The sequence below is a fragment of the Aythya marila genome (genome assembly GCF_965140915.1).
Source record: "Aythya marila genome assembly, chromosome: 1".
Classification (NCBI taxonomy): domain Eukaryota; kingdom Metazoa; phylum Chordata; class Aves; order Anseriformes; family Anatidae; genus Aythya; species Aythya marila.
The window spans coordinates 152,121,218-152,147,382 of NC_139042.1; the positions used below are offsets into that span (position 1 = coordinate 152,121,218).

The 26,165-nt window shown below is 52.4% G+C and overlaps 1 protein-coding gene across 11 annotated transcripts in view; it reads right to left on the reverse strand.

Annotated features, from left to right (window-relative positions):
• Positions 1 to 26,165, reverse strand: part of RBFOX2 (RNA binding fox-1 homolog 2) — a 158,247-nt gene that overhangs the window by 60,356 nt on the left and 71,726 nt on the right. The window contains exon 1 of one of the 11 annotated variants that reach the window (XM_082753292.1): positions 24,348 to 24,845. The exons of 8 other annotated variants lie outside the window; for them this stretch is intronic. In XM_082753292.1, the coding sequence (XP_082609418.1) occupies positions 24,348 to 24,392 (45 nt within the window). In that variant the 5' untranslated portion in view covers positions 24,393 to 24,845. Of the gene's footprint in view, positions 1 to 16,337; positions 16,428 to 20,329; positions 20,642 to 24,347; positions 24,846 to 26,165 lie in introns of those variants that run through there. 2 more of the 11 variants (XM_082753293.1, XM_082753294.1) reach the window with 2 other exon arrangements.

Here is a 26,165-nt window from a genome sequence, read left to right on the forward strand (position 1 = left end):
ACCTCCCAGTCCCTTTATCAGGCTACCTGGGACTTTCCCTTCCTGACAAAAGGCACGATGACAGCATGTATGCGGCCAGCACCAGCTCATTCAGATGCCATCCGAGTCCCAAATCTGCTCGGACGTCGGTGTACCCAGGCCTCGTGGCAGCCTGGCTTTGTCTCCCTCGGGTGAGGCTGCAGAGCGCTGCCCTCACGCAGGCAGCGAGCCTCTGGGTGGCTGGGCTTGAGTTCATGAAACCATCCCTTGTTCGGCATGGGCCAAAGCTCTGCGTTGGCACCAAGCGCCCTGCCCTCTCCTCCTCCCCAGCACGCACGCGGTGGCTTCTCACACAGCGAGCACGTTTTCCAAAGGGATGGGTTTTTGCCCCAAAACGAGGATGGCTCCCTGTGCTTGTGCTCACTCCCAGGGTTATGGTGTGGGGCTGCCGACAGCCTCAACCCCGCTGGAGATCTGTGGGGCGAGCTCCAGCTCCACGTAGCTGTCTTTCCAAGCTCTCTGCTGCTGACCACGTTTCGTTACATCCAGCCTCCCGCCTGTTTCCATACAGCTCACGTTGCCAGCCCATTTCTTTTGTTAAACATTAAGAGCTAAATATGAAACCGATCTTTTTTTTTTTTTTTTAATTTCAAAAATCGGTAAGATAACCCCAGGAAAGATGCCGCAGCAGAAACTATTTCTAATTTTCCTTGAACAAACCAGATTCGCAAGCTGGTGGGATCCCTGATAGGAGGAAGGGAATGCTAATTAGCCACCAACAAAACCTATTATGCCATCTTCTCAACAGTGCAGAGTTGCTCCCTGAAGGACATACTCCAGCGTTTTGTTTAATCTCACTCCTAGGCTACTTAAAATGCCAGCCCAGAAACCTTGTATCATCTTATTCTCAACGTTCCCCCCCCCCCTCAGTTAATACTGCTCCTTCTGGTTTAAATGCATTGCAACCTTTTAAATATTTTCTCTCCTTTCTTCAATTATCTACAACTGTTTGAAGGATGAAAAATGCTATCTCTCTCTCTCTCCTGTTTCTCGTGGCGTTTTGATGATACATATTTATTCGGAGCTTAATCACATCTCACAAGCCAAAATAACCTGGCAACTTTATTTATTACTTCTCTCTGACCTTCCTAAGATCTTTATATAAGGAATTTTTGGTACAGAATGCAATGTTTTAATACCACTGTCACTTCGGTTTTTAGCAATCTTACTAACACATGCAGAAATCATATTTTTTATTACAAATGTATCTTTAATTTAATGTCTCAGGTTATCTGTAGATCTACCACTATTATGCTTGTCCAGGTTTCATCATCCGAGGGAGTATCTGGATCTCAAATTATTTTCTCTTGATATGATTAGGTACACGTTTCCCATCTGATTTTTTTTTTTTTAATAATTTTAATTTCCTTCAGTGCTGTGGAATTACTTGTCCTGTCTCCACTGCTGTCTACAAAGAAGAACTCCTGAGGTGTTCCCCGCAGGTTTCGTGGCAGACCGATATCCTCCTCTCCCGTTACTCTGCCTAATTTCAACATTTACCCAACACTTCATATTTTCAAGAACTAACAAAAAAAAAAAAAAAATCCCATTTATCTTCAAACACAGAACCTGAACTCCTTTCCCTACCTCCAACCCTCCAGGGGAAGTCCTGCAGTCAGGAGCGTTGCTTTTCCCACTTCCTAGGAGGTCTAACGAGCAGCGAGAAAACCCTTGCTGAAGGTATGTGGGGGGGGGAACAATCAGAAGGGCTGAGCTGCAACTATTTGGTCTGTCCTGTCTCGACAACATACCTCACCGCATCGCCAGCACTGCCTGGTTTAACTCGTGAGGTTCCCCACGTCAGGACCCAACACGGACAGGCTGAGGTGGCCACGCCAAAGAGCGGTCACCGTGGCCAAACGCGTGCACAGATGCCATCGCAGGATGGAGAAAGCCCAGCGACGCTCCCTCATCGACTGCTGCTGCTAGCGACGTGTGTGATGGGATGAAATGAACCTAATTAGCACTCCGGAGCAGACAGCCCCTTCCTTCAGCTGCGAGGTAGATGGCAGCCGCAGCTCCCCTGCTCCCACAGCAAGTGCTTATTTATCTGCAGGGCTCGGAGCAGCTCCCTGGGGCCAAGCTCGGACACCTGCCCCATCAGCTCACGCCACCAGGGCACCAAAGGGACAGAGGACACAGATATCAAACCAGGTTCCCAGATTCAGGCCCTGCTCTCAGCCCTGCAGAGCTAAGGCCTTGTCCTCGAGCTGCCAGCTTCCCATCTCCGGGTCGGGGTTTGGCCTACGCAGCTCAGCCCACGTTTTGTTCAAAAACCCATTTGAAGGCAGTGAAAAACCCCGAACGGGGACACAGCTCCACGAGGCGATGCGGCGGTAACTTAATTAACAAAAGCTGGGCAGACGAGCCGTAAGCAAGCCCGCGTGGCAGCACCTCACAGAGGGTGGGGGGAAGCCTCAACCAGAAGCACCGCGGCTCTGCGAAGGGGATTTAGGGTGAATTCTGTCAGCAGACAGCAGGTGGTGATCCAAGATCGCGGCACCGAGCGCCAGGGCCGCAACCACACACACAAAGGCCTCCCGCTCCCGTAAAGCTGTCAGCTAACAAAAAGCTCAGTTTATTTTGCCAGGGGCCGCTTTTGGGAAGCGCCACAACTTGGGTGTTGCCCGGTAGCTTATGAAGAGCCACGAGCTTCGGAGAAAGGCTCAAGGAAATGTTACAGCTCGTAAACGTGAGCCTCTTCAAGGCACCTTTCACTGCTGGTAAGCCCCAAAACACTGGGCTAGACTTGAGCAGATGCCTGCTGAGGGCATGGGGAGGGCCAGCCCGCTGCTGACGGACAAGCCTCCGCCGTGCCTGTGTTACTGAGGCTGGAAGGAGCTGCCTCCCAGCTAGCTGAAGGCAATTAAGGTGTTTGTGCTGACTGGTGTGCTCCCGGCTACGGCTGTTTGCTCTCCACGCCAGCCCTAATCCCTTTCGTCAACAGCAAAAAGCGCTCGGAGCTCGGATCTGCAGAGCCCAACACGCCAGCTCTACCTGCCCCGTGCTACCTCACAGGAGGGATGGGGACAAGGATAGGGACGAGGGAACGGCGCCGTCCCCCTCTGAGCAGGTCACAGAGGCCCTTGGGGAGGCAAACGTGCCACGTGGCTCCCGCAGGAGAGGCCTCGTGTGGCTCCTCGTGGAGCAGACAAGGGCCAGCCTGCAACCCTGCTGTAGCAGACCAAGAGAGAAGTGAGAGAAACCACAGGCTGCTTTCTCCCCCTTCTCACCGTGAACGCGAATTAAGCCTGCTGCAGCGGGCTCACCTTCCCAGCCCTCCCCAAAACAGCCTCCTGGTGCTCCATGGGTGCTACGGCTCCAAGTGGAGCCGCCGCCCTCTTACATACTAAGAAGTACTTTTTATTATCAGGTTAGTTTTGTTCCCAGTTAAGAGCGCTGAAGCGGCTTGGCAGAGAGCAAGAGGAGAACGGGAGCCAGATGGGGGGGAGCAAAGGGCTGGGGCACCCGCAGTGGGATGAGCTGGGGCGAGCCGCAGCACACAGCACACGTTAACCCTCTCCCAGGCCATCCCCAAATTGCCCCCTGATGATAACGAGCGTATCAGGGAGCAATCTAAATTGTGCCTTGCTCTTTAGGGTCAGTTTGTGTTGAAGACAGTCAAACACAAAAGCTGAAGTGATGCATGGGGTGGTGCAGCCACGTGTTTCCATCTCCCCCGTCCTGCTGAAACTCAGCCACAGGAACCCTTCTGGGATCTGGGAACATCATACAAGCTCTTTACCCCAAAACATAGTAATAACGCTTTCCATGTCATCGCCATTTCATTATTGACCAGCTTATGAATGGGAAGAGCTTTACAACTTCAAACTTTTACTCTAAATTAGTCCTTTAGCACCCGACCCCATAGGTACAGAGCCTATGGAAAGAAAGGTTCGGAATGAAAAGGCTATACAAAGCTAACAGGAAGGGGAAAGACACAAGGGAAGGAGAATAAAAAGAGAAAAATGCAAAAATACACGTGGACAACATGCCTTCCCAGCAAGTGTTACTGATTACAAGACCTAGGACAGCACAAGGCAACTTCTGAGCGCAGTGACTACCTCACCAGCCCCTGGCAATCTTCACCTCTGCCCAAACCTTCCCTGGACCGGGCCGGGTGCATGACCCCAACCCGACACCCACACCTGCAGCCAGCACTACAAAGGCATTGCTGAGACTCCAGAGAGCGAGGCCAGCACTGTCTGTCTGTCTGTCTGGCGACCCAGACTGATAAAATCAACAATTTTTTTTCCCTTGATGTTGGTCGATCATAAAAGCACCTTGAGGAGGATCACAAAATGAGGGGGGTTGGGATTTCACCCCCATGCCTGGAGCTTGCTTTTCATTAGATTTATGACGCAGCGGGGATTTTTGACTCTGCTACCGCAGACACAACAGCAATGCCTCCCGAACCCCTGAAAAGTTTTGCAAGAATTTGGAGTTTTATGCCAGATTTGTTAAGGGAAAGTTTAGAGGCACACTTTTTTATTATTACTTACACTGGGTGCAATCATTTGAGGACGCAGTTTTTCAACTGGCTTAGCTTAAGCCTAAATAAGCTACCCTTCCACCAAAATAGATGCCCAGGCACAGACCCGCACCTCGCTCACCATTTAAAGGCATGTTTTCTTCAACTTCCCGATGCGAGCTTGCACTAGATTATCTAATCTTGTCCTTCCTTCTCCTCGATATGTAAAGCAAGGGAAGAACAAGTTATCTTCCAATATGCGCTCTATCACTCCAGGCCACCAAAAACTGTTTGGTAAAAGAAAGCAGCTGGCTTTTTTTTTTTTTTTAAAAAAACAAAAACAAACAAAAAAAAAAAAAACAGAAGTTCAAGCCCCTCTTTTGTAGGAAAGGAAGAAAGACAATTATAGTCTTATCTTACCCTTATACACAGGAAGCACTCACTCATCCCCATGCTGTCATTATTTCCAGGACTGGCCAAGGTTTGCTCCATCCCTACGTGCAGATGTGGGCTCTTGGTGCTGAACGTGCCCTCCTGTAATCAAGAAGCCCCTGGGCAACCTGCAGAGAGGCTCCCAGCTGGATACGACCAAAGCCTGAGAGTAGCACATCAGCAAGGCCCAGAGCCACAGCCTGAAATGTACCTGCCCACCTTGAGGTTAAGAACACAGATTTCCTCTGCCTAAAATCTACATTATTCCCCTTTCCAAAAAAAAAAAAAAAAAAAAAAAAAAAAAAAAAAAAAAAGAAAAGAAAAAGAAAAAGAAACAAAGAAGCAGAAGTTAAATGTTACTGGCAATTAAGGCGTCCCAACAAATGCTTTCAATCAATTCACGCTCTCTGGGGTTGATTAGAAAGAGAATTGTGCTTCACAAGACTCCATCAAGGCTCCAACATCTGTTTCCATTCCGTACTAGGAATGAAACTACTTCTGAAAATTATTGGGGAGAAAGGGGGTTGGGAACAAAGGAAAAAGTCCCCAGGATGGATGCTTCCTAAGCAAGAAAAGCAAGCATGAATGAAAGGCCAGGCTCAGATTCCTGTTTGAAACCAATCTTTAGCACCTACCCTGGCGGTGTTCTCAGCTCCGCAATGCTCCACGTGAACATTTTCCACGTTGCATTCATAGTCAAATGTTCTTGGGAGAGAGATTTCCATAAGACAGCTAGCTTTTACCAAACTGCTATGAAAATAAAGCCTCAAAATATGGTGAATCTAGTCACACGCTGATCCAACAGGCACCCGGAGCGGCAGAAGCATCCCCTGTATGAGTGAGATGACTTCGCTGCTGGGCAAAGAGGGTTAAGTTTCTTCTTCTGGACCAGAATTCAAATGAATCACAGCTAAGAGACAGTGCACTGCAGATGTGTCACGTATGTTTAATCCAAGCTAACCACGATTAGCTTTTCGGGCGGATTAGCAAACCGATCACACTCGCAGTCGCACGAGTGCGGATTCCCATGCAGGGAGGCAGCAGGATCCAGAGGCCAGCAGCAGGGAAGGAGCAGGGTGATAGCTCGTCTGGGGGCACTCCATGGCTGCATTATATCAAGCCCACCCTCATACCTGGGTACATACACAACTGCAGAGGAGCTGCCTGCACTGCTTTTCTGCCAGAGTTGACCACTAACCTGCAGATCCCCGGTGCTGCTCATTACGAGAAGGGCCGCAGGACACAGGGAGGAAAATCCCTGGTAGGGATTTTAGCTCTCTGGGAAAGCTACGTGGGAAAAACCCACGGTAGCTCTCTGCTGGGATGGCAGGGTATTGGCACAGCTCAGCCATCCCAGCCAGGTCTGCAGGCAGATCGCTCGCTTCAGGCGGCTTTGTTTCAAGGCCGATGCAATGGCAGCTTTCCAGGTGATGCTGTATTTCCAAAAACCAGCATCTGCCTCTTCAAACCCAACCAGGAACCTGAGCTGGACCAGGAAGCGGTTCTTCATCCCCCATCCCTGCTCTGGGAACGGGCTGGCTGTCTCCTCGTAGCTGCAAGCACATCACCAAGCCGCACCGTGGGGCGGGTCATCCCTGCAGCCCCAGGAATTCGGGCTTCTTTCCTGAGGGTTAAACCCTCTGGATTTTCATTCAGCCCCTTAGAAAGATCCAAATCTACTCTAGTCCCAGGAATTTCTCCAAGCCCTTACTGCGTGACGTACCTATATGTGACAGACTCCCCCGGATCTCTCTCTGTACCTGGTGCTCTCCTAGGAAGGATTTTGAAGATGCCTTTTGGCACACGGCTTCCCTGCACCCCTCTCCCCTGCTGCTCGCTGCATGGGGGTGCTGCTCTGAGCTGGCGTGGTTACTTGATGAGGGCCAACTAGTGAGAAAAAGAAAACCTCAAAGCCCGGACAGCTTCATTTGTATCGTACTCACGCAGGCCCCTTTGATCCCCCTGATCTCCCCGGCCAGCAAGAAGCCCTCCCTCCTGCCCGTACCGATTCCAGCACCTCGCACGGAAAAGCAGCCCTGCCTCCGCTGCCAGCTGAGGAGGAGGAAGGGAGAAAAACGCCGGGCAGGCGAGCACATCTGGAATCAATTGGGAAGGCTCTGAATGCCTCAGAAAGAACTGCAGAGCTGGCAGAAAGCAGAGCGCGGAGCTGCGCCTTCGGACGTGACTACGGAGCAAAGGTGGGGGACGAGACGGATGCAGCATACCGAAACACAGCATCAGAGCTCCTCCCGAGGATCTCTTTTGTGCTGTTGGCTGTTGTTTTTTTGCGTGTTTTGTTGTTTCAATGCAGGCAGTTACAGCTCCCAGCCCTGTCACATCCTCACCGTGGGTACGGCCACAATGCAGCGCTGAACAGACGGGCTCGGATGCACGCGGCCCCAGCCAAGGCAAACGAGACTCATCTGTGACTCAAGTGCCAGGACTCGATAACAAAGCAACAATATTATAATCAAGCTGCTCTCGGGGTGCGGGGTGGAGGAAATCTGTGACTTGGCATATGCTCGAGAACAGAATTTTGACAGTTTAAAAAATGCAGATTTCTTCCCACAATGACTTTCCATTCCAGCAACGCGTTCTCCTATCTCGTTATTCATTTGTTCCAAGATGAGTTTTCCATTTTCAAGAAAGCCTTCGTTCTGTATCCTGGAAAGCAGGGATGCTGGAAAGGAATAGAGGGCCACAGAGAAGCAACTCACCAGAGCAATAGCCTGGTTAAAAAAAAGCATGAGTAAAATCATCTGGATATGTTACCAACAAGAAAACGAGAGCAATATTACTTCAGTGTGTGGCCTTGGCTAGATGAAAAATAAGATACGTGCTTTCACATATGCATTTTAAAAGGGGAATTAACTCAAAAGGGAACAGGAAAGAGCCACAAAGTGACCACAAAACTGGGAGGGTGGTGGGGAGACACAAAACATGGCTGTATACCAAAAAAACTTGAGCACCCCAACCTATCTTGCTTATCATTAAAAAAAAAAAAATTAAGTGCCAACTCATTATTCTGTGAAAGTACATTAATGGTTAGGAAAAAAAACACTGGGCACTAATAATATTTAATCAAATGAGCGAAAGCATCAGGAAAACCAATAGCCAGGAGCTGAGTCTGATGAATTCAGCTGTGGTAAGAGGCACCATTTTATTTTGTTTGCTGATTTTCTAAATGACAGTCATTAAGTCAGCTACTGGGAAGGATTTGGTCCCTTCTTTCGTGCCTTTACGCTGTGAACATTACAGAGTTCAGAAGAGAGGTGTCAGGGTGAGACATACCGGCCTGCAACGCGCGTAGAGGTGGATCTATAGGGCAATACTCTAGAAAGCCACGAGAAGCTGGGGGAAGTCGATGAACAGCAAGGAAAGCAGATTACACCAAGCAGCAGACGCGTTTATAAGCGGAATGACCTAATCTTATGGAGAGAAACAAGCGATTGAGGAGTTACACGGCCCAGCTAATGCGATAAACCACCAAGCGGCCTCGGAAGAGGCGATTCTGCTGCCTCCCCTGGCTGTTGCGAGACCTCGTTATGCCACGGCCACAGCCAGAACATGAATGCAAACAATACTCCTCTGTTCGGTCCCAAACCCGGCCGTCTCGCCCGCTATCTGCCCCAAGCAGGGCAGGCAGGCGAGGGGAACCATCCTCCTCGCAGCAGCCCGCGGTCGTGCTAGGTTAAGCACAACGTGAAGACACACCTGAGAGCAGCTTCAGCCCCGAAAAAGAGGCTACGTGGACAATGAACAGATGTTATTGCCACAACCCTGCTGCACTTGTGCCTAACTTTTAGAGCATCCCTGTGTAAGCTGGCGCAATAGCAGCTTACACGTGATGGACATCAGGTACCAAACACGCATCAAACTTCTGTTAAAAACCAGACTTTTAAACACCAAGCTGCACGCCTGGCTGCTCCTGTCAATCCTGCAGTGGGGGAATGCCCGATTATTTTTTTTTCCACGTATATATATATATTTATCGTCTTGCTGAGAGGAAATGCCAAGGACTGCTGCAGCCCCTGTCCCTCGAGGCTCTGCTGCTGCCATCCGGCTGCGCTGCCTTTGCAGCGATGAATATTTAAAGAGGGCAATAAATATTTCAGAGCACATTCATCCCGATGAGAAGTCTATTAGAATAAGAGAGGAGACACAAACACGCAGGGCCGCGGCCGCTCCCTGCTCTGCCCCTCCTGCCCCGACCACCTCCCATCCCTCCAGCCCTCGGCAGGCACCTGAGCACCTCAAATATTCATGAGCACAGCTCCAGTTACCATCCAAACAGGCAGAAACACCGCAAAAAAGGTAAAAAGGTGCTCTACTTTCCAGCGAGGTGTGCTTTTACCTCTTCTGGGGCCGCTGGCTTTGGGGCGTAGCGATGAGGGAAAGAGGATTTGCTTAAAGCCCCCGCAGAAATGAGGCCACTTCAGAACAAACCTTGAGAAGAGGAACAAAACCAAAACCACCAAACCCAAAAGCTCACTGCCTGGTCGAGCAAGAACCCGTGAAAGCCCATCTTTATCCCCTGCAGCTCCTCTCCTTCATTTAAGCAGTAGATGCACGCGGGTGCTCCTCCGTCACTAGCAGCTCTGCTTGGCTCTCCCTGGGATGCTGACAGATGCACAGGACTTGGCCAGCATTGGCATGGAGAAAACTGGCTAGAAAACAGGTTTAGGACATAACAGAAAGTGCTTTCATTTCATCAGCTGTCATTTGCATGCCATTCATGGTAAGGGGGGCGATTTTAACCACCACGGTGCTAAAAGCTTGCTTTTCTTTTTTTTCCCCCCTCTTAATTGCACCTATAAAGGAACTTTAAAAAAAAATATGAGGGAGGAACAAAAATTTTGCAGTGTATTTTGAAGGAAATCAAACTCCCTTAAGGCACTGGTTCAGGATCATACTTACAAGGCCATAAAATCCACGGCCATGCTCAAAACTGGGCTCTCGTGCCAGCCTCCCCCACTTACCTCACCAGACTCAGAGGACAGAAAACACCCACTGGTCACACAGGGCAGGGAAGCCTTCAGAAAACCCAGGGGTTGGAACCAGGTGGTATTTGAGGTCCTTTCCAACCCAAACCATTCTCTGAGGGTGGTTGGGTCTTACCTACGCAGGGAAGGCCTTGAGAGGTATCAGGAACAAGCTTCCTACTGCAAGCTGCTGGATAATCAGCAGCAACACCTCCAAAAAGACACATTTTACATCAAAAATAGAAAATAGCAATCACAGCAGCCTAGCTCAGACAGGGCCACCAATCCTGCTGCCCTGCAAGCAGCGAGTGCCGGGATTTTCCATCCCCGCTCCCAACCACCACAACCCTCAACAACATCACTGAGAAGGATCTGCTCAGAAGTCAGACTCAGCCTGGCCCCAAAAAAAAACCACCTTGTGCTTTTTCCATCCTATTAAGAGACCTCCTGCGCAGCGCAAGCAGCGTATCCTGGAAGACGAGCAATTACCTCACCGAGTCATTTAGCGCAGGAGCCACCATTTTGCAGCAGACATCAAAATAATGAGTGCTCCTCCGCTGACAGAGCAGCTGCCGATTATTCCCGTGATGGGCCCTGTGCCCACCAGCACGCTAATGTGGTAAAAATAAATAAATAAATAAATAAATAAAAGGCATCTGATCCCAGGCAAGAAAAGATAAAAAGTTCGTTCGAAGACAAAAGGAAAAGTGTTAGGAAGGAAAACAACACCGAATCTCGTGGCTCCCGCAGACCTCTCATGACTCAGAAAGTAAATGTAAACAGCTGAAGAAGTTAATTTGGATCATATCAGCCCTAATGGCACGCAAATGGCAGAGCAGGCACCCTGGGGAGAGGGAGGGAGGGGTTTGCCCGAGATCGGGTTACTATCACTGACAGCTGACCGAAAACACCACAAGATTTCAGCTGCCCCTGCCAGTTTTTCCGAATTTCGGAGGTACGACGTGTGAAATGCACAGCACTGACTGAGGACAGGGAGGAAGGAGATCCTGGAGCACGAGCGGTCACAAGATGCTGATCCTTCAAGGAGCTGAAAGCAAGAAATGCACTGGTTTGAATTGTTTCTTTGAAGATGGAGAAGTTTTGAGACAAAGCAACGAGGACATAAGGAACTGGGATTGCTTTTTGTTGGTCGGAAAGCGACAGGGTACAGAGGCAAGGCTGAGATCTTCCAGGGCTAGCCAGGCGCTCAGCAGATCCACTCAAGATCCGCTGAAGAGATCGCACCCAAATACGAGCCCAGGAGGCTCAGCACAGCTCTGCACGTCAATCTAACGCGGGTCTTTCCCACCACCAACTTCTTTTTGCTGAGATTTACGCCAAAGAGCATCTCAGAAAAATCGTATGGCAATGCACTGAGCCTCACAGCTAACCTGGAGCCCTAGGAGGATTTGGAGAACACCGTGCTCCTCTCCAAAATGCACTCTCCTGGATGGTTCACCTTCCTTTACGCTCCCCCAAAATATTAAGAAATTCCGATTGCTCGGCTCGAGCTGTTCCTCTTCCCTTCCGTGTGACAGACCAAGGCGCTCAGAGTTTCCTACCCACCCTCTGGCCTTCTGGATACTTCTGCTTTCAGCAGAGGACCGGCCGGGAGCCGCATTTCTGCCCGTGTGGGTCCCCACCAGGCACGGACCTTCCCGGGCGAGCTGCAGCCCGCAGCCTCCGGCACAGCTTTCTCCTTCCTTCCCTCTGCACCACGCTCGCTGCAACTCCCGCAGCTCGTTGTCAGAGCTAATTAAGAGCATTGCTAACAGGAAAAAAAAAAAAAAAAAAAAAAAAAAAAGCCTTAAGAAATCACGTTCGAGCCGCAAGCCAAGAGGGACAGGAACATCACCACCTCCGCGCAGAGGGGCTGATTTCAGGAGCCTCTTCGTTTCGGCCAAGTCGCCACCAGACTGCCTAAAGCTACAAGTTCAAAATGGATAAAAAACACAGCTCAGGGACCCTTAATCTGATTTAACCTGCTCTGTTTAGATTCGTCTCAGTGAATAAGACAAAGCGCACAGAAGTCCCGCTTTCTGACGGGAGCATCAAGACCTCAGCAGCAATTTTTTTTCCCTACCTTTCTGAAGTTCACGTTACCAGATAAACTCATTCTCACGGTATTTTAACCAACAACAGCTTGAAAGACTTAAAAGACCCTCCAAAAAGTACCTCTGAGGATGCTGGTTCACAGCTGGCTTGGATGAGCAAAGCTTCTGCCACCACGAGGGTCGGGCAGTCCCCCAGCATCACTCCACACCAAACTACGAAGTCTGTGAGCTGAGCGGCCCAGGAGCAGCACCAGCACACGGGAATGGGCTGCAGGGAGCACACAGGAATGGGCTGCAGGGAGCCACTTTTCAGCAAAGTTTACAGTCAGCTTGAGCTAATCCTGAAATTTTCTTTTTATTTGAATTCCTGAAGACGGGACCCGATGCTGAGCACAGCGCCAAGCACACATTGCTCTTAAAACACCTCTTTATCAGTCACTTTTACCATACACTCATGCACAATCTCTTCCCCAGGTCCCCGTGAAGGACACCTGGAGCACAGAAGTCTCCCGAGGTCCCACACCACAGCCTCCAGTCACAACCCCCATCGCTCCCAGTTCCCTCCACACCAAGCCCTTTAATTCAGACAGGCTCCACCGTGCAGGTCTGAACTAAGCCAGCCCCAGCACCAAAACACAATCCTCCAAACCAACCCTAAGAGGGATTCCTAGAAGTGCTTTCCCTCCCTTTGGTGATGCTTTGAAACAGCTTCAGGCTGCAACGAGGTCAGGGGCTGCTCGGGGGATGGCTCAGCATACTAATACCCTGCCCAAATTTAACAGCTCCTTCATGCACACAAAGGAAAGCCAGGGCAAAGTTAAAGCAAACTAACGTGTGTTAAGTACTTGAGCACCAAGCTAACACACCACAACGCCTCACAGCCCAACCAAGAGTTAACAAATTGGCTAATTCACTAATTCCTCCAAATTGCCGTGCTCTGTTCCCCTCTGCCTCCCGATCCAGGCTGGGAGGATCCTTTGCAGGATACCACAGATTGAAAACTCTGCCTATTGAAACGCTCAAGTCCTTTCCCCCGCTGCCCTATTTATCTAAATGACGTTTCCCAGAGCTGGAAGGGACACAGGCTGGAAAACAAAAGCCTTTCTTACTCCCGCTCCCTAATATTGCAAAGCCCCTTGCATGCTGGCCGAGTTTTGATAACCTTCCTTTCCGTGCCACGCCGAACAGCATCAAAAAAAATAAAATAAAACAAGGAAAGCTACAAATTAAATGAAGGGTTTCTCCATCCGTCGAGGGTACGTGTGACAAAGGAGGACTAACGCTATCCAAGAAATCAGACGTCCTCTCCGGGGCGTTTTTACGTCTGGCTTTTTCAGGAATTTAAAGCAGATTTTGCTCTGAGGACTGGAGGGAGCCTCGGTAAGACCCCCAAGAGGTGAACGAAGGTCTGTACACCACACAGGTCACCCTCTGATTATCTAGACCTTGGTTAATCAGGAGTGATTATGTGAAAGTCAGACAGCTCGGGGAGCCCAGGACTTCCACAGCAGGCAGAAAGCCTGCGCTCCCCAGGACCGCAACTGCAGAGCCCGTGAATTTTAAGCAGGGTAACCCAGGAGGACAGTTCAGAGGGTTTCAACCATCCTCAAGCCTCCCAGCCCGAGGGCAGCCTTCAGAGGCAGCTGGATGATTACCCTCGCAATTACTGGGACATTTTTGGTGTCTCCTTGCACCCTCAGATTACAGGCTACTTGGAGCGCAATTCCACTTGGGTATTTAGAGCCCGACTGCTCAGGGAGAGAGTCTCCATTACAGGCAGGGCCAGTCGTGCCACCTATTATTAAGGCTGGCTGATACTTCCCACTCTAAGACCCTGTTTGCAGTTGTTTACCATCCTGAGAAAACATCCGGACCCTTTTATTCATGCTATCTGCATTTTAGTTGGCGGTCGGTGATTTGCTTTGCTGCTGTTAATTTCAGCCACATCAATCCAACCTGAGAAAGGAGCAGGGAGAACGTTTTGTCTTATGATGGGGTGGGGGAAAAAAAAGAACAAGCCTGCTTGAAAACCCCGCTAGGACTTCATATTTAGCAGAAAAACCTTCATTTCAGGGATCTACATTGAGGAATGATACCGAAAAGGTACCAAAATCTGACTGATGCTGAAACAGAACTATAGAAAACTACATTTTATTCAGTACATTTGCTACCAGAGCTATATTTGAAGGTCTAAGGATAGGGCACAGCAGTTACCCACCTCGAAGGCAAGACGTAAAATAACCAAGAAACCAATCTGTAGGTGTAGCAGAGGGAAAGTAATTTGGGACAAGGAGCCTGAAAGCCAAGAGGACAAGGTTACTGGGGGAGAAAGGGATAGATCAGGCACGTTGGACTGCAACAGGAGCAGAAAAAGGCAGGTGGGATGGTTAAAGCATACGACAAGGAGACTGAAGTGAGGAGGAAGAGAGCAGAGGACGAATAAGCAGACCTTAGAGTCAGGTGAGAAAGAACTGAAGCTGTCACGGCAAAGAAATAGTGTGCCAAACTAGGAGGAAAGGAGACAGGGACAGCACAAACTACTGGCTGGACATCGTGAGGAGGAGGAGGAGATCTGCCTCACCTCAGCCATCCGCTTTGGGTGGATGGGAGAGGTCAGGGAAGGACGGAAGAGAAGGGAAACCGTGCCCGTTGGCAAACGCTCCCCAAACCTAAGAGCGGACCTAACGTTGCAAAAAAGTCACCACTCCTCTGCTGTCAGCAAATACATGCCGAAAACACCAGCTAATTACACACCCAGCGCGAGTGGCAGAGGTCTGTGGGATGCAGCTGGGGTGGGCAGCCCTGCTAGCGATCCTCGCAGAGGTCACCGTGGTGCCACAGGGACCGGAGTCGATGGGGATGGGAGGTTTTTTTCTTTCCTTTTTTTGTGGAAAAAAAAAATAGCAGGCAGTTGGGTGATTAAAGACTATCATGGAAATACAGAGAAGAAGCAGAGGTCCCCTTCCCGAGCTAAAATATAAAAGTGCCCCAGAACTGAAGGGCATGAGTGTCTTGATACACTCGGTTCAGTTCATGAATAACGTTGCTGGATTGTATCAATGGACGGTATTGCAAAGCCATATAAATAAATCAGATATTGCAAACAAATCACTGCTGACCAGGCCCAGCATTTGTCCTGGTTTCTTTTCCATATTCAAAGCACGCTTTTTTTTATTATTGTTATTTTTGCAAAAGCTTTCCATTCAGCATTAATTGTTCTGGCTTCAGTGAACCCTGCAAGAGGAGCCTACTCACCTCCAGCCTCTGCTGGTCACAGCACAACCACCCCGCGCAGCCCCACAAAAACCATCCCGCACAGCACGGGATCACTCCTGTCCCTGCCGGAGCAAACCAGGATCTGGTAGGAAAGCAACATTTCTCTGCTCAGATTCCAGGGAACACGTCAGATAGGGACAGTGCCTGACTACAACCTTTCAAATCCCATTTGAGCCCATACTGAGGCAAATTAACCACTTCCTCGAGACTCCTCGGAGGGATACCCTTTAGGCAATCCTGGGATTTTGCAGCCAGGAGGCAAACGGGTCAAGCATTTTACCTGAATCCAGCAAGAAGGTCAATAAGACCTGGCCATTTATGAAAATAAAGAATTAAATCCCCTCTCACCCCCGCTCCCCTTTGCGCTGGCGTTCATTTTATAGTAAAGGGCCGCTCAATACTAATTAAATGCAGGGGAGCCATCAGAACCGAGCAACTTGCAGGGAAAGACACCGCTGGTATTAAGGGCTCCCCATCCTTCAAAACCTCCAGCTGATAATATTTCTGGTAGCTCACGACAACCCTTTGCACTGATCTGGATAGTTCACAAATTAATAGCTCTTAAAATAGCGCCGGAACGGTATTTTTACATTTATGTGGTGTTTTTTTTTTTTTTTCCAGCTGAGGGTGACAGCGCGAACCCTGGCATCCTCATTTCTCCCCTCCCGGGTACCTGGGATTCGTCACCCAGGCACCTGCAGGAGAAAGGCTCCGGGGAGCAGCGAGGTTATTTCTAGGACAGGGACTTAAGGAAATGGCCCTGCTGTATCGGGTTCCCTTTCACATCGCCACCCTGCCTAGGCAACGGCAAACGCAGCTCCTGCCATCCCGAGGCTGCCCTGCGAGTTTGCTTCTACCCCGAGGCGTCCAAAAGCGCTCAGGAAAGGTGGTAAAGAGGAAAAAAAAAGGCACATTTAAGGAAAAAAAATTAAAAAAAAAAAAACACTCACTGGGCTCTGACAGGCCCCATTGATTTTTAAGCCCTTAAGAATAAGCCCTTCTCAGGCAGCAGTTAAATCCCTGGGTATCATAACAAGTTACAGACACAATCCATAGGCCCACATCAAACAAACATGTCCTTACATCAGGGCAAGCGAGCTGCAGATCCATCCTTCAATCTCCGGGGGAGATTCTCCTGGAAAAGGGCCTGGCCAGGACTCCTCTCACACAAACCTCAGCTGCTGACATGGTGCCCGCAGCCCTAAAACGAGGTCCTACGACAAACAGCAGAAGGGAAGCGAGAACTAGGGGATACACACAGAGGCAGAAAAGTCAAGTAACGCGTCAGCGAGCACCACTTTCGGAGCGGCAAAGAAAGGGAAAAAAAAGGAAAAAAAAAAAACAAAAAGAGCACGAGGCCGTGGATGGAGAACAGAGCAATCCCCCTCAGACAGCTCATGCAAGTTTGCAGGGTGACACCAAACCACAGAGCAAACAGCGAGGACGCCTGGCCGAAAGGAAAAGGGAGCTGCAATCCTCGAAGCAAGGGAAGGGGACGAGGAACAGTGGTAGCTCCGGAGAGAATCCCTCAATGTGCAAAAAAAAAGCTTTAATTTTGGGGAGGGGATGATAGGGGGAAGGTGGAGGAGATCCTGGAGCACCCAGGGGAGGTGGAAGAGACCCTAAAGCAGACCTACGGGACGGGAGGAGGAGGCTGTCCTGGCACTCGGGCTCGCTTGCAGACAGTTCAGACAAAGGAGGACGCTCTGCTACAGCGGGATGCGTCGCACAGCTTCAGCTAGCACAAGGTAGCCGCCGTGACGGGGCTCCCCCTCTCCTGTCCCCGCATATCCCCAAATACACAGCCCCCCCTCCGGGTCCCAGCATGGGGGGCAGCCAAAAATCCATTACTGTCACCGGGTACGAAGGGAGATAAGGGAAGGGAACGAGGCTGGGGAAAGAAACGGAGACAGGGAGGCCTTTAATGAGTCAGCCGCTGCTCTGATTTAAATAAGATCTCCATTTAAGGAGCTCTGCATGGTTTTTTTTGTAATTTGCTTTTTATTTTTTTATAGCATTGCCCGAGCGAGCGGCAACTTCGGGCTGCACACAGTCGCCTCCCAGCCACACGCTGGCCCTGGCAGGGAAAGGGTTATGGAAGGGGGAAGGGGAAGGGAAGAAAACCTCTGGAAAAAATGAGGCCGCTCGCTGGTTCGTTTTAACAAGGACATAAATTAGTCTCCAAGCCACAAACGCCATCACCTCCCCGAGCCCCGGGCAGAGCGCAGCGAGGCAAACACGTGCCAAGATAAACGGTGCTGGCTGCAGCCGCCGGGGGTGCCGGGGGGCCGAGAGGGGGCAGGCTGGCAGGCAGGATGGTGCCGCAAAATGGAGCCCGGTGAGCCCAGGGCCGCACAAAAGGGGACCTTCAGATGCTCCTGCCTACACCCGCATCCAAAGGAGCGGATGAGAGGGAGAGGGGGAAAGCGGGGTGCCTGAAAAGAGCGGCTCTCCGTGGTCTGGCTTTCATTACCGCCAGCAGCCCTTCCTCCTCCTCCTCCTCTTCCCGTCTTGGAAGAAGGCCGGCGAGCAGGCAGCAGCCCAGGTGAAAGGCTCCATCGGGCAAGGCAGGCACGGCAGCAGGGAGGGGAGCAGACAATGGCGGGGTGATTCATTACAAAGGCACACGCACAGCCACACACGGGCATGCACGCAGGCTCCAGCGCTGCCGCTGCTGCTGCCGGCTGCCACATGGGCTGGCGGGACTCCTTAAGGAGGCAGCGGCTCCCTTCCCGCTCTGCGAGATGCTCGACACCTTCCCCCCTTCTCCCAGCCCTGATGGGAAACAGATTCGGAGGAAAACGCCAGCAAGGCACTGGGCTGTCCAAGAAAGGGAGGGCTTTGTGCTCCACGCAAGCCAGCAAGCTCCCCGCGCCGAGAGAAAGCCTTTTACCGTATAATTCCCATCCACCCCAAGACTTTTCTCTTTTATCTGCAATTAGCACATGATGTACCGGGCCCCGCTGAACGCTCGTTTTCCCTGATTTAGGATTAAGGGGGATCAGAGCAGGGTACTTGCTGGTAATGAAGCTGAGCTCTAGCTCTCATTAGCAATTTTGGTTTCCTATTTTCAAGCACGTTTCCCCCTTCCAGCACCTCCCATCGCTATTTCTGGTCTTCCCCCCATGTATTTTGGTTCACCAGCCCTCAGGTCTACAGGGCAGCTAGCCTCCCAGGTTCCCAAAGAGAATGGGCGAGCTCGCCTCCTAAAATGCCACAGAACTCAGCCAAGGCAGACAACGGCATCCAGAGCTCGAAGCAAACCGAGCGAGATCCTGCCGACAGCACCTCGCTCCGTTCGGTTCAGCGGTGCTGAATCCCTTCAGCAGCAATTACCAGCTGAAGATACCAGCAATGTCTACTTCCCATACACGAAACGGAGCCCCGGAGAAGCAGGTCTGCAGGCGCTGAGCGAGGCCAGGGCACTGCCCCCAGCAGCGCTGCAGAGTGGGGGCACGGTATGGCCGTGCCTCTCTCCCCGGAGGCCCCCTGCGAGAAGCAGCGCTGCGGCGGAGCTCACCATCACCATCCTCCTCATCTCCCACTCTGGGGCCACCAGCCGCTCACCCAAAACCCTGAGCTGAGGGCAAGCTGAGCTCTCCTCCCCTACTGCTCCACATGAAGCTGCAACATCAGCACGCGAATACGCAGCGCAAACCCCAAAAACCTACCCTGGGCAGCACGCGCTTTTAAGGCACTTATAATTCAAGGTCAAGCAACGCTAACAACGCGTGCTCCTAGGAGGGTATCCCCAACCTTTACGTGAGCTTGTGCCCTCCTGTGCCTCACCCAGCGCCCCAGCAGCTGGGCATCCCGTCCTCCCCGGCTCTACGCGGCCCCAAAGCAGCTCGTGCTTTGGGGTGCTGGGTCTTGGGGACACACCAGCTACGCACCCGCTGTGTGCTGAGGGCTCGGGCTCCCTTCTGCAGCACACAGGCAGGGATTATGCGCAGAGAGGTGGTGGCAGGGAGCTTCCAGCACGCACACCAAGCTGCGTGGAGGAACTCCGAAACGTGCACGCGCCCGGCCGCAGCTCGGGGGCATCCACCTCCGTCCACCCGGGCGCATCCCCAGCGAGGCAGCGCCAGATAAATGGACCCCGCCTGCAAGCAAAGCCCCGGCTTTTCGAGCATCACTCACGGCACTAAATATAGGTACCGAGCGCCTCGGGAGGTTTCCGCAGAGCTCTTCTGTCTCCGAACGGAAAGCCTTGGGCCGGGCGAAAAGGAACGGGTAATGGAAGGGACTAAATAGCAGGAGCAGAAGGTGGGGCTTGGGAGCAGGGGAAGACACCTCGCGGTGGACAGGGAGCTTATTTTTCAGGCGCTGACAAGTCGATGCGGGGTGAGGGGACGGCAAGGGTCAAAGCGGGTGTCGCTTCTGGCAGCAGCGGGACATGCAGCACCTCGGCGCGGGCAGGCGAGGGATGAGGGAAGCCAAGGCTGGTGCGCGGGCATCCCTTTGAGAAACGATGCAAAGCTCCGCAGAAGGGGAAGGATTGGGGTGAGGAGGGGGGGGGGGGAGGGAAGAGCTTGGATCAACCCAGATTTGAAGCAAAGTTCCCTCCGAGAGCCTTGGGAATAGCCCCCCGAAAGGCTCGCCGCTCCGCAAGGCACTGCGGGGCGTTATATAATGCCTGGCTCCCAAGGCTCCCAGCTCGCCGATGCCGCTTTTCCCTCCTCCTCCCTTGCAGATACCAAACCCCACCGAGGCAAAGAACCCCCCAAAACCGTGCAGAGACCTCAAAAACCCCACCGCTACCCTCCCCAAACCCTGACCCGGTGGGGGGGGGGGGGGAGGTTCGCCCCCGGCTCTGCCGGCCCCCCGCTTACCTTTGTGCGGGGCCGGGGCCGGGCAGCCCGGTTTGGGAAGGGGCCGCCCGCTGCCCTGCTCTCCCTAGAGGGCACTGCGAGCCCCCAGCCTTCCCTCCGGGCTCCTCCCGGCCCAGGTGAGCGGTACCGAGCCGGGGGGAGGCTGTGGGGTGGCCCCGGTCCCGGCTCGGCTCGGTTCCCCCCCCCCCCCCTTCCCGGCCCCAAAGCTCCGGAGCTTCCCCCGCGCAGACAAAGCAGCCTTACCTGAGTTACCATTTTCTTTTTCTCCATAAACCAAAATGGGGGAAAGCCCGGCCGCGGGGAGGTGGGAAAAAAAGAATAATAATAATAATAAAAAATAAAATAATCAAATAGCGACGATTTAAAAAAAAAAAAAAAAAAGGGGGAAAAAAAAAAAAAAAAAGAAAAAACCACCCGCGGCTCCGAGGAGGCGGGTGCCTGCGCTGCGTCGCCTCGCCGGCGCGGTGCCCCCCGAGCCCTTAATTATTATTTTTGTTATTATTTTTTTTATTATTATTTTTTTAATATATTTTTTTTTCCTCCCTTTCTTCTCCTCCTCCCGTGTTCCTCCCTTTCTTCCCCCTTCCTCCCGCCGCCCCCCCCGGCTCGGCCAGATGGCTGCGGGAAGCGCCGCCCCGCCCGGCCGCGGTAATTAATGCGAGCCGGGACCGCCCCCCCCTCACCCCCCCCCTTTCCCTTAGCCCGCCCCGCCCGGCTCGGCTCAAAAAAAAAAAAAAAAAAAAAAAGAAGAAAATAAAAAAAAAAACTCCCCCCAGCCCAAAAAGCGGTGCCCCCCCCCCCCTCCCCGGCGGGGAGCTGCCGGCCGGGCTCCGGCTGCCACAAAGGGGAGCGGGCGGCCCTCACCCGGAAGCACTACAGCGCCTGGAGCCGCGGCTCCCTCATAATAGAGAGGGAAAAGGGCCGGGAGATTTCCCCTCTTGGTGTTTTTTTTCCCTCAAAATGTAAATAAGGGGGTGGCTGAGCGGCGCTGGTTCTGCCCGGGAGCTGGTAAAATGGCCGGCAGCGCTGCTGGGCGCAGCGGGCGTCGTGCCCACGAAGCCCACCTCAAGCTGTGGGGGCCCTGACGCGAGGAGGAGAGCGGCCCCTCTGACACCTCTTTTTGGCGCCTGGCAATCCAGAGACCCGCCAGGTTTCGTGGCAGAGGAGCCAAGTGACACCACAACATCCCCATGTGCTCTCCTTTGCGTTGCCCCCAAACCCTCAGCTATAATTTCCACTAAAAAAAACACCACAGGTATCGCACCAAGCAGCCTGCGGTGGCCCCCAGTGCTCCCCAATTTCACTGCAAACTTAGATCTGACCCTCCTATCTCCACCAATTCAGCCAGAGCTCATTGCTCCTTCCATGTGAGAAGCCCAAGACCAAAGCCCCAGCGAGCCATGCTGTCCCAACAGAGCAGAGCCCACATTTTCCCCCGTTAGTGCATCCTCTCCGCCAACCCGCTCCTTATGACACTACACAGGTCTGCCGGCGGTATTGCACAAGCAGGGAAAGAATTGGGTTTATTTTTTTTTTTCCCCTATTACAAACCTGCGATTCTGGAGCACGATTCTGGGTCAAGTGTGAGCTCCGTTTCAAAGCAGCAGAAAACACGGTGACCTCCTTATACCTTTGCCATGGCAAAGCACCAGGCTGGAGCTACGTGCATCTCATTCACCAGACCTCTGCAAATCACTCAGCGTAATTCAGCTTAAGTTAATGGAGATTAACTGTTGCATTCACCCCGTCTCTACGGCATATGGTGGCGATTTCTTGTCCCTAATCAAAGGGCACAGCGCAGACCTTTAGGGTAGAGAAATGGCCTGCCACACTCATCCCACCACTGGTCACCCAGTGTTATTTTCTAACCCACTCTGGCCTTCACCTCAGGAACCTCTAGGAATACTGGCCGCCACCAAGGAGCCCTCTAAGGGAAGAGAGGAAGGTGTAAGCACTTACCCATCTGCACCACCCCGCTGCTACAACTGCTTTGCTCACGTGACAGACGAGTGGGAATTCCCATCAGTATGATCTCCTGCTGGTCTCCCTCTTACACCATGTACGGAGGAAGCATCTCCTCCCTTTTGCTTGGAATTCACCCACCTTTGCTCCTGCTTAGCCAAAGAAGCCCCCCTGTTTCTAATGGATGCACTCAGGCAACAAGAAACATGGGTCTGCAGGAGCTCTGATCGCCCTGAACACATCTGACATGAACACCCGATACAGAGATTCAAAAGTTTCAAGAATACCATGGAGAACAAGACCAGACTTGATAGCACACCTCGACTTGGGCTCCACCGGAGCCAACAAAGCAACACCTGATGATGAACGAGACCGATAAAATTAACTAGCTGATCTGCACGACTCACCTTTCCCCCTGGGGGCTGGGGGAATTGTCTGACGGTCAAGTAAAATAAGCTTGGTGGGCCTCCACCTAGTGTCACCTGTGTGCCCGTCACGGAACCACCATGCAATTTAGCATCATGGCTTGCCACCCTTCACCCAGGAGAGCCCAAGCCCCAAAATGCAGAGCAGGCTGCTGAACGCGACAGGGACGCAGAGGCAGAGCCGAGCACGGGAAGCCTGAGGAACACAGCTCAGAGCCATGAGATCATCCCTTCCTACTGACTGCATTTGTTCAAAAAGCGACACATTCAGAACAGATCTAGATGCCAGGACTTGGGAGTTGCCATGATTTTTTGTGCATCACAGGCACAAATGCAGTGAAACTTCCTTCCTGTGCTGTGGAAGCAGCATTAGGAAGTAAATCAGGGAAAATTAACCTCGTCTGCCTCCGCAGAGCCAGGGCAGACCTCATCATCCTCACCAAGCCAGGTGAGGCTTGTTGCTCACACCTGAGCACTCCAGCACCTCCGCTACATTCTCTTCTGTGCTCACCCAGACACACTCGATGGTGTTTGTTAGTTCCTGTCATTCATATCCTACTGGAAAACAAGCTGGAGAAGGCTTCTCAAGCAGCAGGTGATGGGGCAAGGCCACTGAAATCACACTGGTGAGAGCACAAATGAAGAATTCACCCGCAGTTGGATTAAGTGGTCTACACTTCCACTTTCAAATGCTTGAGTTAGTTCAATGCTCGTAAGGCTGGTAGAAATGGGAAGAGAAGAGAAAGCCACAAACACTCGGCTTTAAGCAAGTTTCAGGACTTTTTCTTTCGCCATGCCTCTAATTTCCCTGTGCTGCTAGGGCAGAAAGAAAGGCCAGCCTTCGATTTTAACATCCCATTACCTGCATTTCTGTGCTGGCTCAAGTTGAGATGGAGCAAACCTGCCAGCTGGATCAAGGCCAGAGGGAGAAAAAAAAAAAAAAAGAAAAAAAAAAAAAGGTTCAAGTGCAAAGAACCAATTTATCAGGAACAAATCTTAACAACCAAAAGACACACTTCTGGTGGTGGAGTCTATTCATGTATGTAATCAAAAACCCGGTACAAGGTAACCTAACAAAATACTCTTTAGTGGCTATCTGAAGCATCTCAGGGTAGATAATCCTCAACTGTTAAGTCTGCCTTTCACGTTTTCTGGATGAATTTGGTGCCTCTGAGGACAAGGAATGCTGACACTGAATAGTCAAGGATTGCGCAGAGAACATCATCTTTCACTTGGCTCCGAAAGTATTTGAGCCTGACCCAGAGCCCCTGGCTTCTCCAAGGCCACACGACAGGCCAGGAAAGCTCACGTGTGCTCCAAATATAGCCCCCTCCCCAGCCAGGGCTGCAACGCGCCCTGCCTTAGGCAAAGCCCTGCTCCGAAACCCACCCTTTGCCGTCGCCCTACTGGATCTCCAAGAGCAAAAAGGTGACGGGGGAGACTTTTAGGGGCGTTGTGGCTGGTTTCAGAGGAGGGAGGAGGAAAACGGGTGACGGGGTGGCTCGCCACCGCTGAGGGACAAGCCGCAGTCACACAAGTCACATGCCCTGGGCAAAGCAGCAAGGCACTCGACAACACAGCAGTTTGCAGAGCGCGGCATTGCTGTCAACTCAACCCCCCTAAAAAAAAAATTTAAAAAATAAAAAGCCAGAAATGCAAACGCACACGGGTCTCAAACAAGGCAGTTAAAGCGTCAGACAGGGCCACTCGCATGCGGGGAGGCTCAAAGCCCTCGGCGGAGCCTCTGGGGAGCCCAGGCCTGGCACACGCCGAGCGTGGTGGCAGCGGTGTCCTACGGGACCAGCACCCAGGGCTCCAGCCCGCCCCAAGCAAACAGCACGCCTCTGTCGAGTCGCCGCTCTCCTCTCGCTTACCTGGACGACTGGGTATTGATAATCCATACAATACACACCATACATAGCCAAAGATCCTCCAGGTAGAGGCCAAGAGGACGCAGGACCGGAGGCTTCAGACCCGAGCCTCCGTCTTTCAGCCTGGTGGGAAGGACTCTGGCAGCCCTGCGCAGTGCTTGGCTCAGGCCTCTGGGGCCACTCAGGTTGACACTGGCTCAGCTGAAAATAAAAAGGAGCTGCCTGGCTCGGCTCGGCTCAGCCCCTCTCTTCTGGGATCCGGCGAGGCAGCGCTCGACCATACGCAGCAGAGGCTCCTAAAATTAGAAATCCCGTCCGGAGATCGGCCCTAGGAGCCTCGAGCGCCGAGCGGGGCCGGCAGAATCCTCGCCGCAGCCGCCGGGGACGGGAGGAAGCAAACAGCATTTCGGATCTGAAGGGAGCATATGTTCCGGGCTCTAGGTGCGTCAGAGGGAACGCTCCCAATCCAGGACAGCGAAAAACATATGGGACCGCTCCTCCCCCACCCCCGTACCCTTCTTGCCGTCCTAGGCAGGGACAGGTGCTGGGATTAGCGTCGCAAAAAACCCTTTGGTGCTGTGGAGAGGGGAGGGGGGTGGGGGGGTGAGGCGAGCAGCCACGTTGATGCCTCGAGCCGAAGGGATCTCTTTCGGGACGGGGTATGCGGCCGTATCGGCTGACGCCTCGCCCTCCCTGCTGCCGGGGGGGAGCCGGGCCCGGGGACCCCCAGGTCACCCGCTCTCAGCTGTCCCACAGCACCCGGGGGGGGGATTAATGCTGCCCCCAAGGCCGGGGTCTGTAGGGTGAGGGGGGCAGAGCCAGTTGTTCTCCCTCTTTTGGGAAGCGGCCCCCTCCCCGGCGCTTTCTCCTCTGTCCCAGGCGCGTTCCCAGGGAGGGATAACCGACGGGGACAGATGCCGGGCTGCTCTGACACGGGGCGGAGGGTTCACCCGGCCCGGCCCCGCATGCCAGACGTGTTCCCGAAAGCCGAGAGCCCACGGGTGATTCTTAGAAGACAAAACACGACTGGGGGGCGACCGCCCGCGGCAAGGCGCGTGGGCTCACAGACCCCCAGGCACACAAAATGCCGGCCTCCACAGGGAGAGGCCTGCCACAGCCTCGCTCTGGGGCTTCAAAAGTGGGATTGCTACAGTGATCCAAACCAAGGCAGGCTACCCAAATCCCCCCGACTGCTTCAAATGCATCTTGGGAGGGGGCTCATTGCTTTGTGTCCTCTTCTTTGAACATTTCTGATCTTTAATTTCCGCGTAGCGTGGCTGGGCACTGCTAACCCACTCTGGGGCGGGCGGCTGGAGCCATTCCTGTATGATGGACCAGCATCACCACAAGAAAGCTGTTTTCCCTTTTCCTCTTCTTTGCCCCCTCATGTTTTCCTGCGGCACCTCCATTTTCCTTCAGACACCACAATACTAATAAAAAAAAAAAAAAAAAAGAACCGACAACTATCAGCTTTGCATTTGGCACGCAGATTAGGTCCCTTCAAAAAGACTCGAGTTAACTTTTTCATTCTCCCCCAAAGGTTAAATGCGTGGATCGTGTCTCTGGCACCCTTTCCTTGGTAATCCACGATTCAGGGAAGGGGAACCCGCAGCCTCTGACCTATCCACAGGGCAGGTCAGCTCTTGGCTTCTCCCCTGCTCCGACCGCCCCTTCTGGCCGAGCTGCCTCGGAAAAGGACAGCAAGGAGCCGGGTGAGCAGCTGCCACCCACTCTCATCATCTTTCCTAGGGCCACTCCTGCCTTACAAAAGGAGCCCGGCCAATTTGGGGAGTATAAAGCATGCCATTTTCTGCTCCTTAA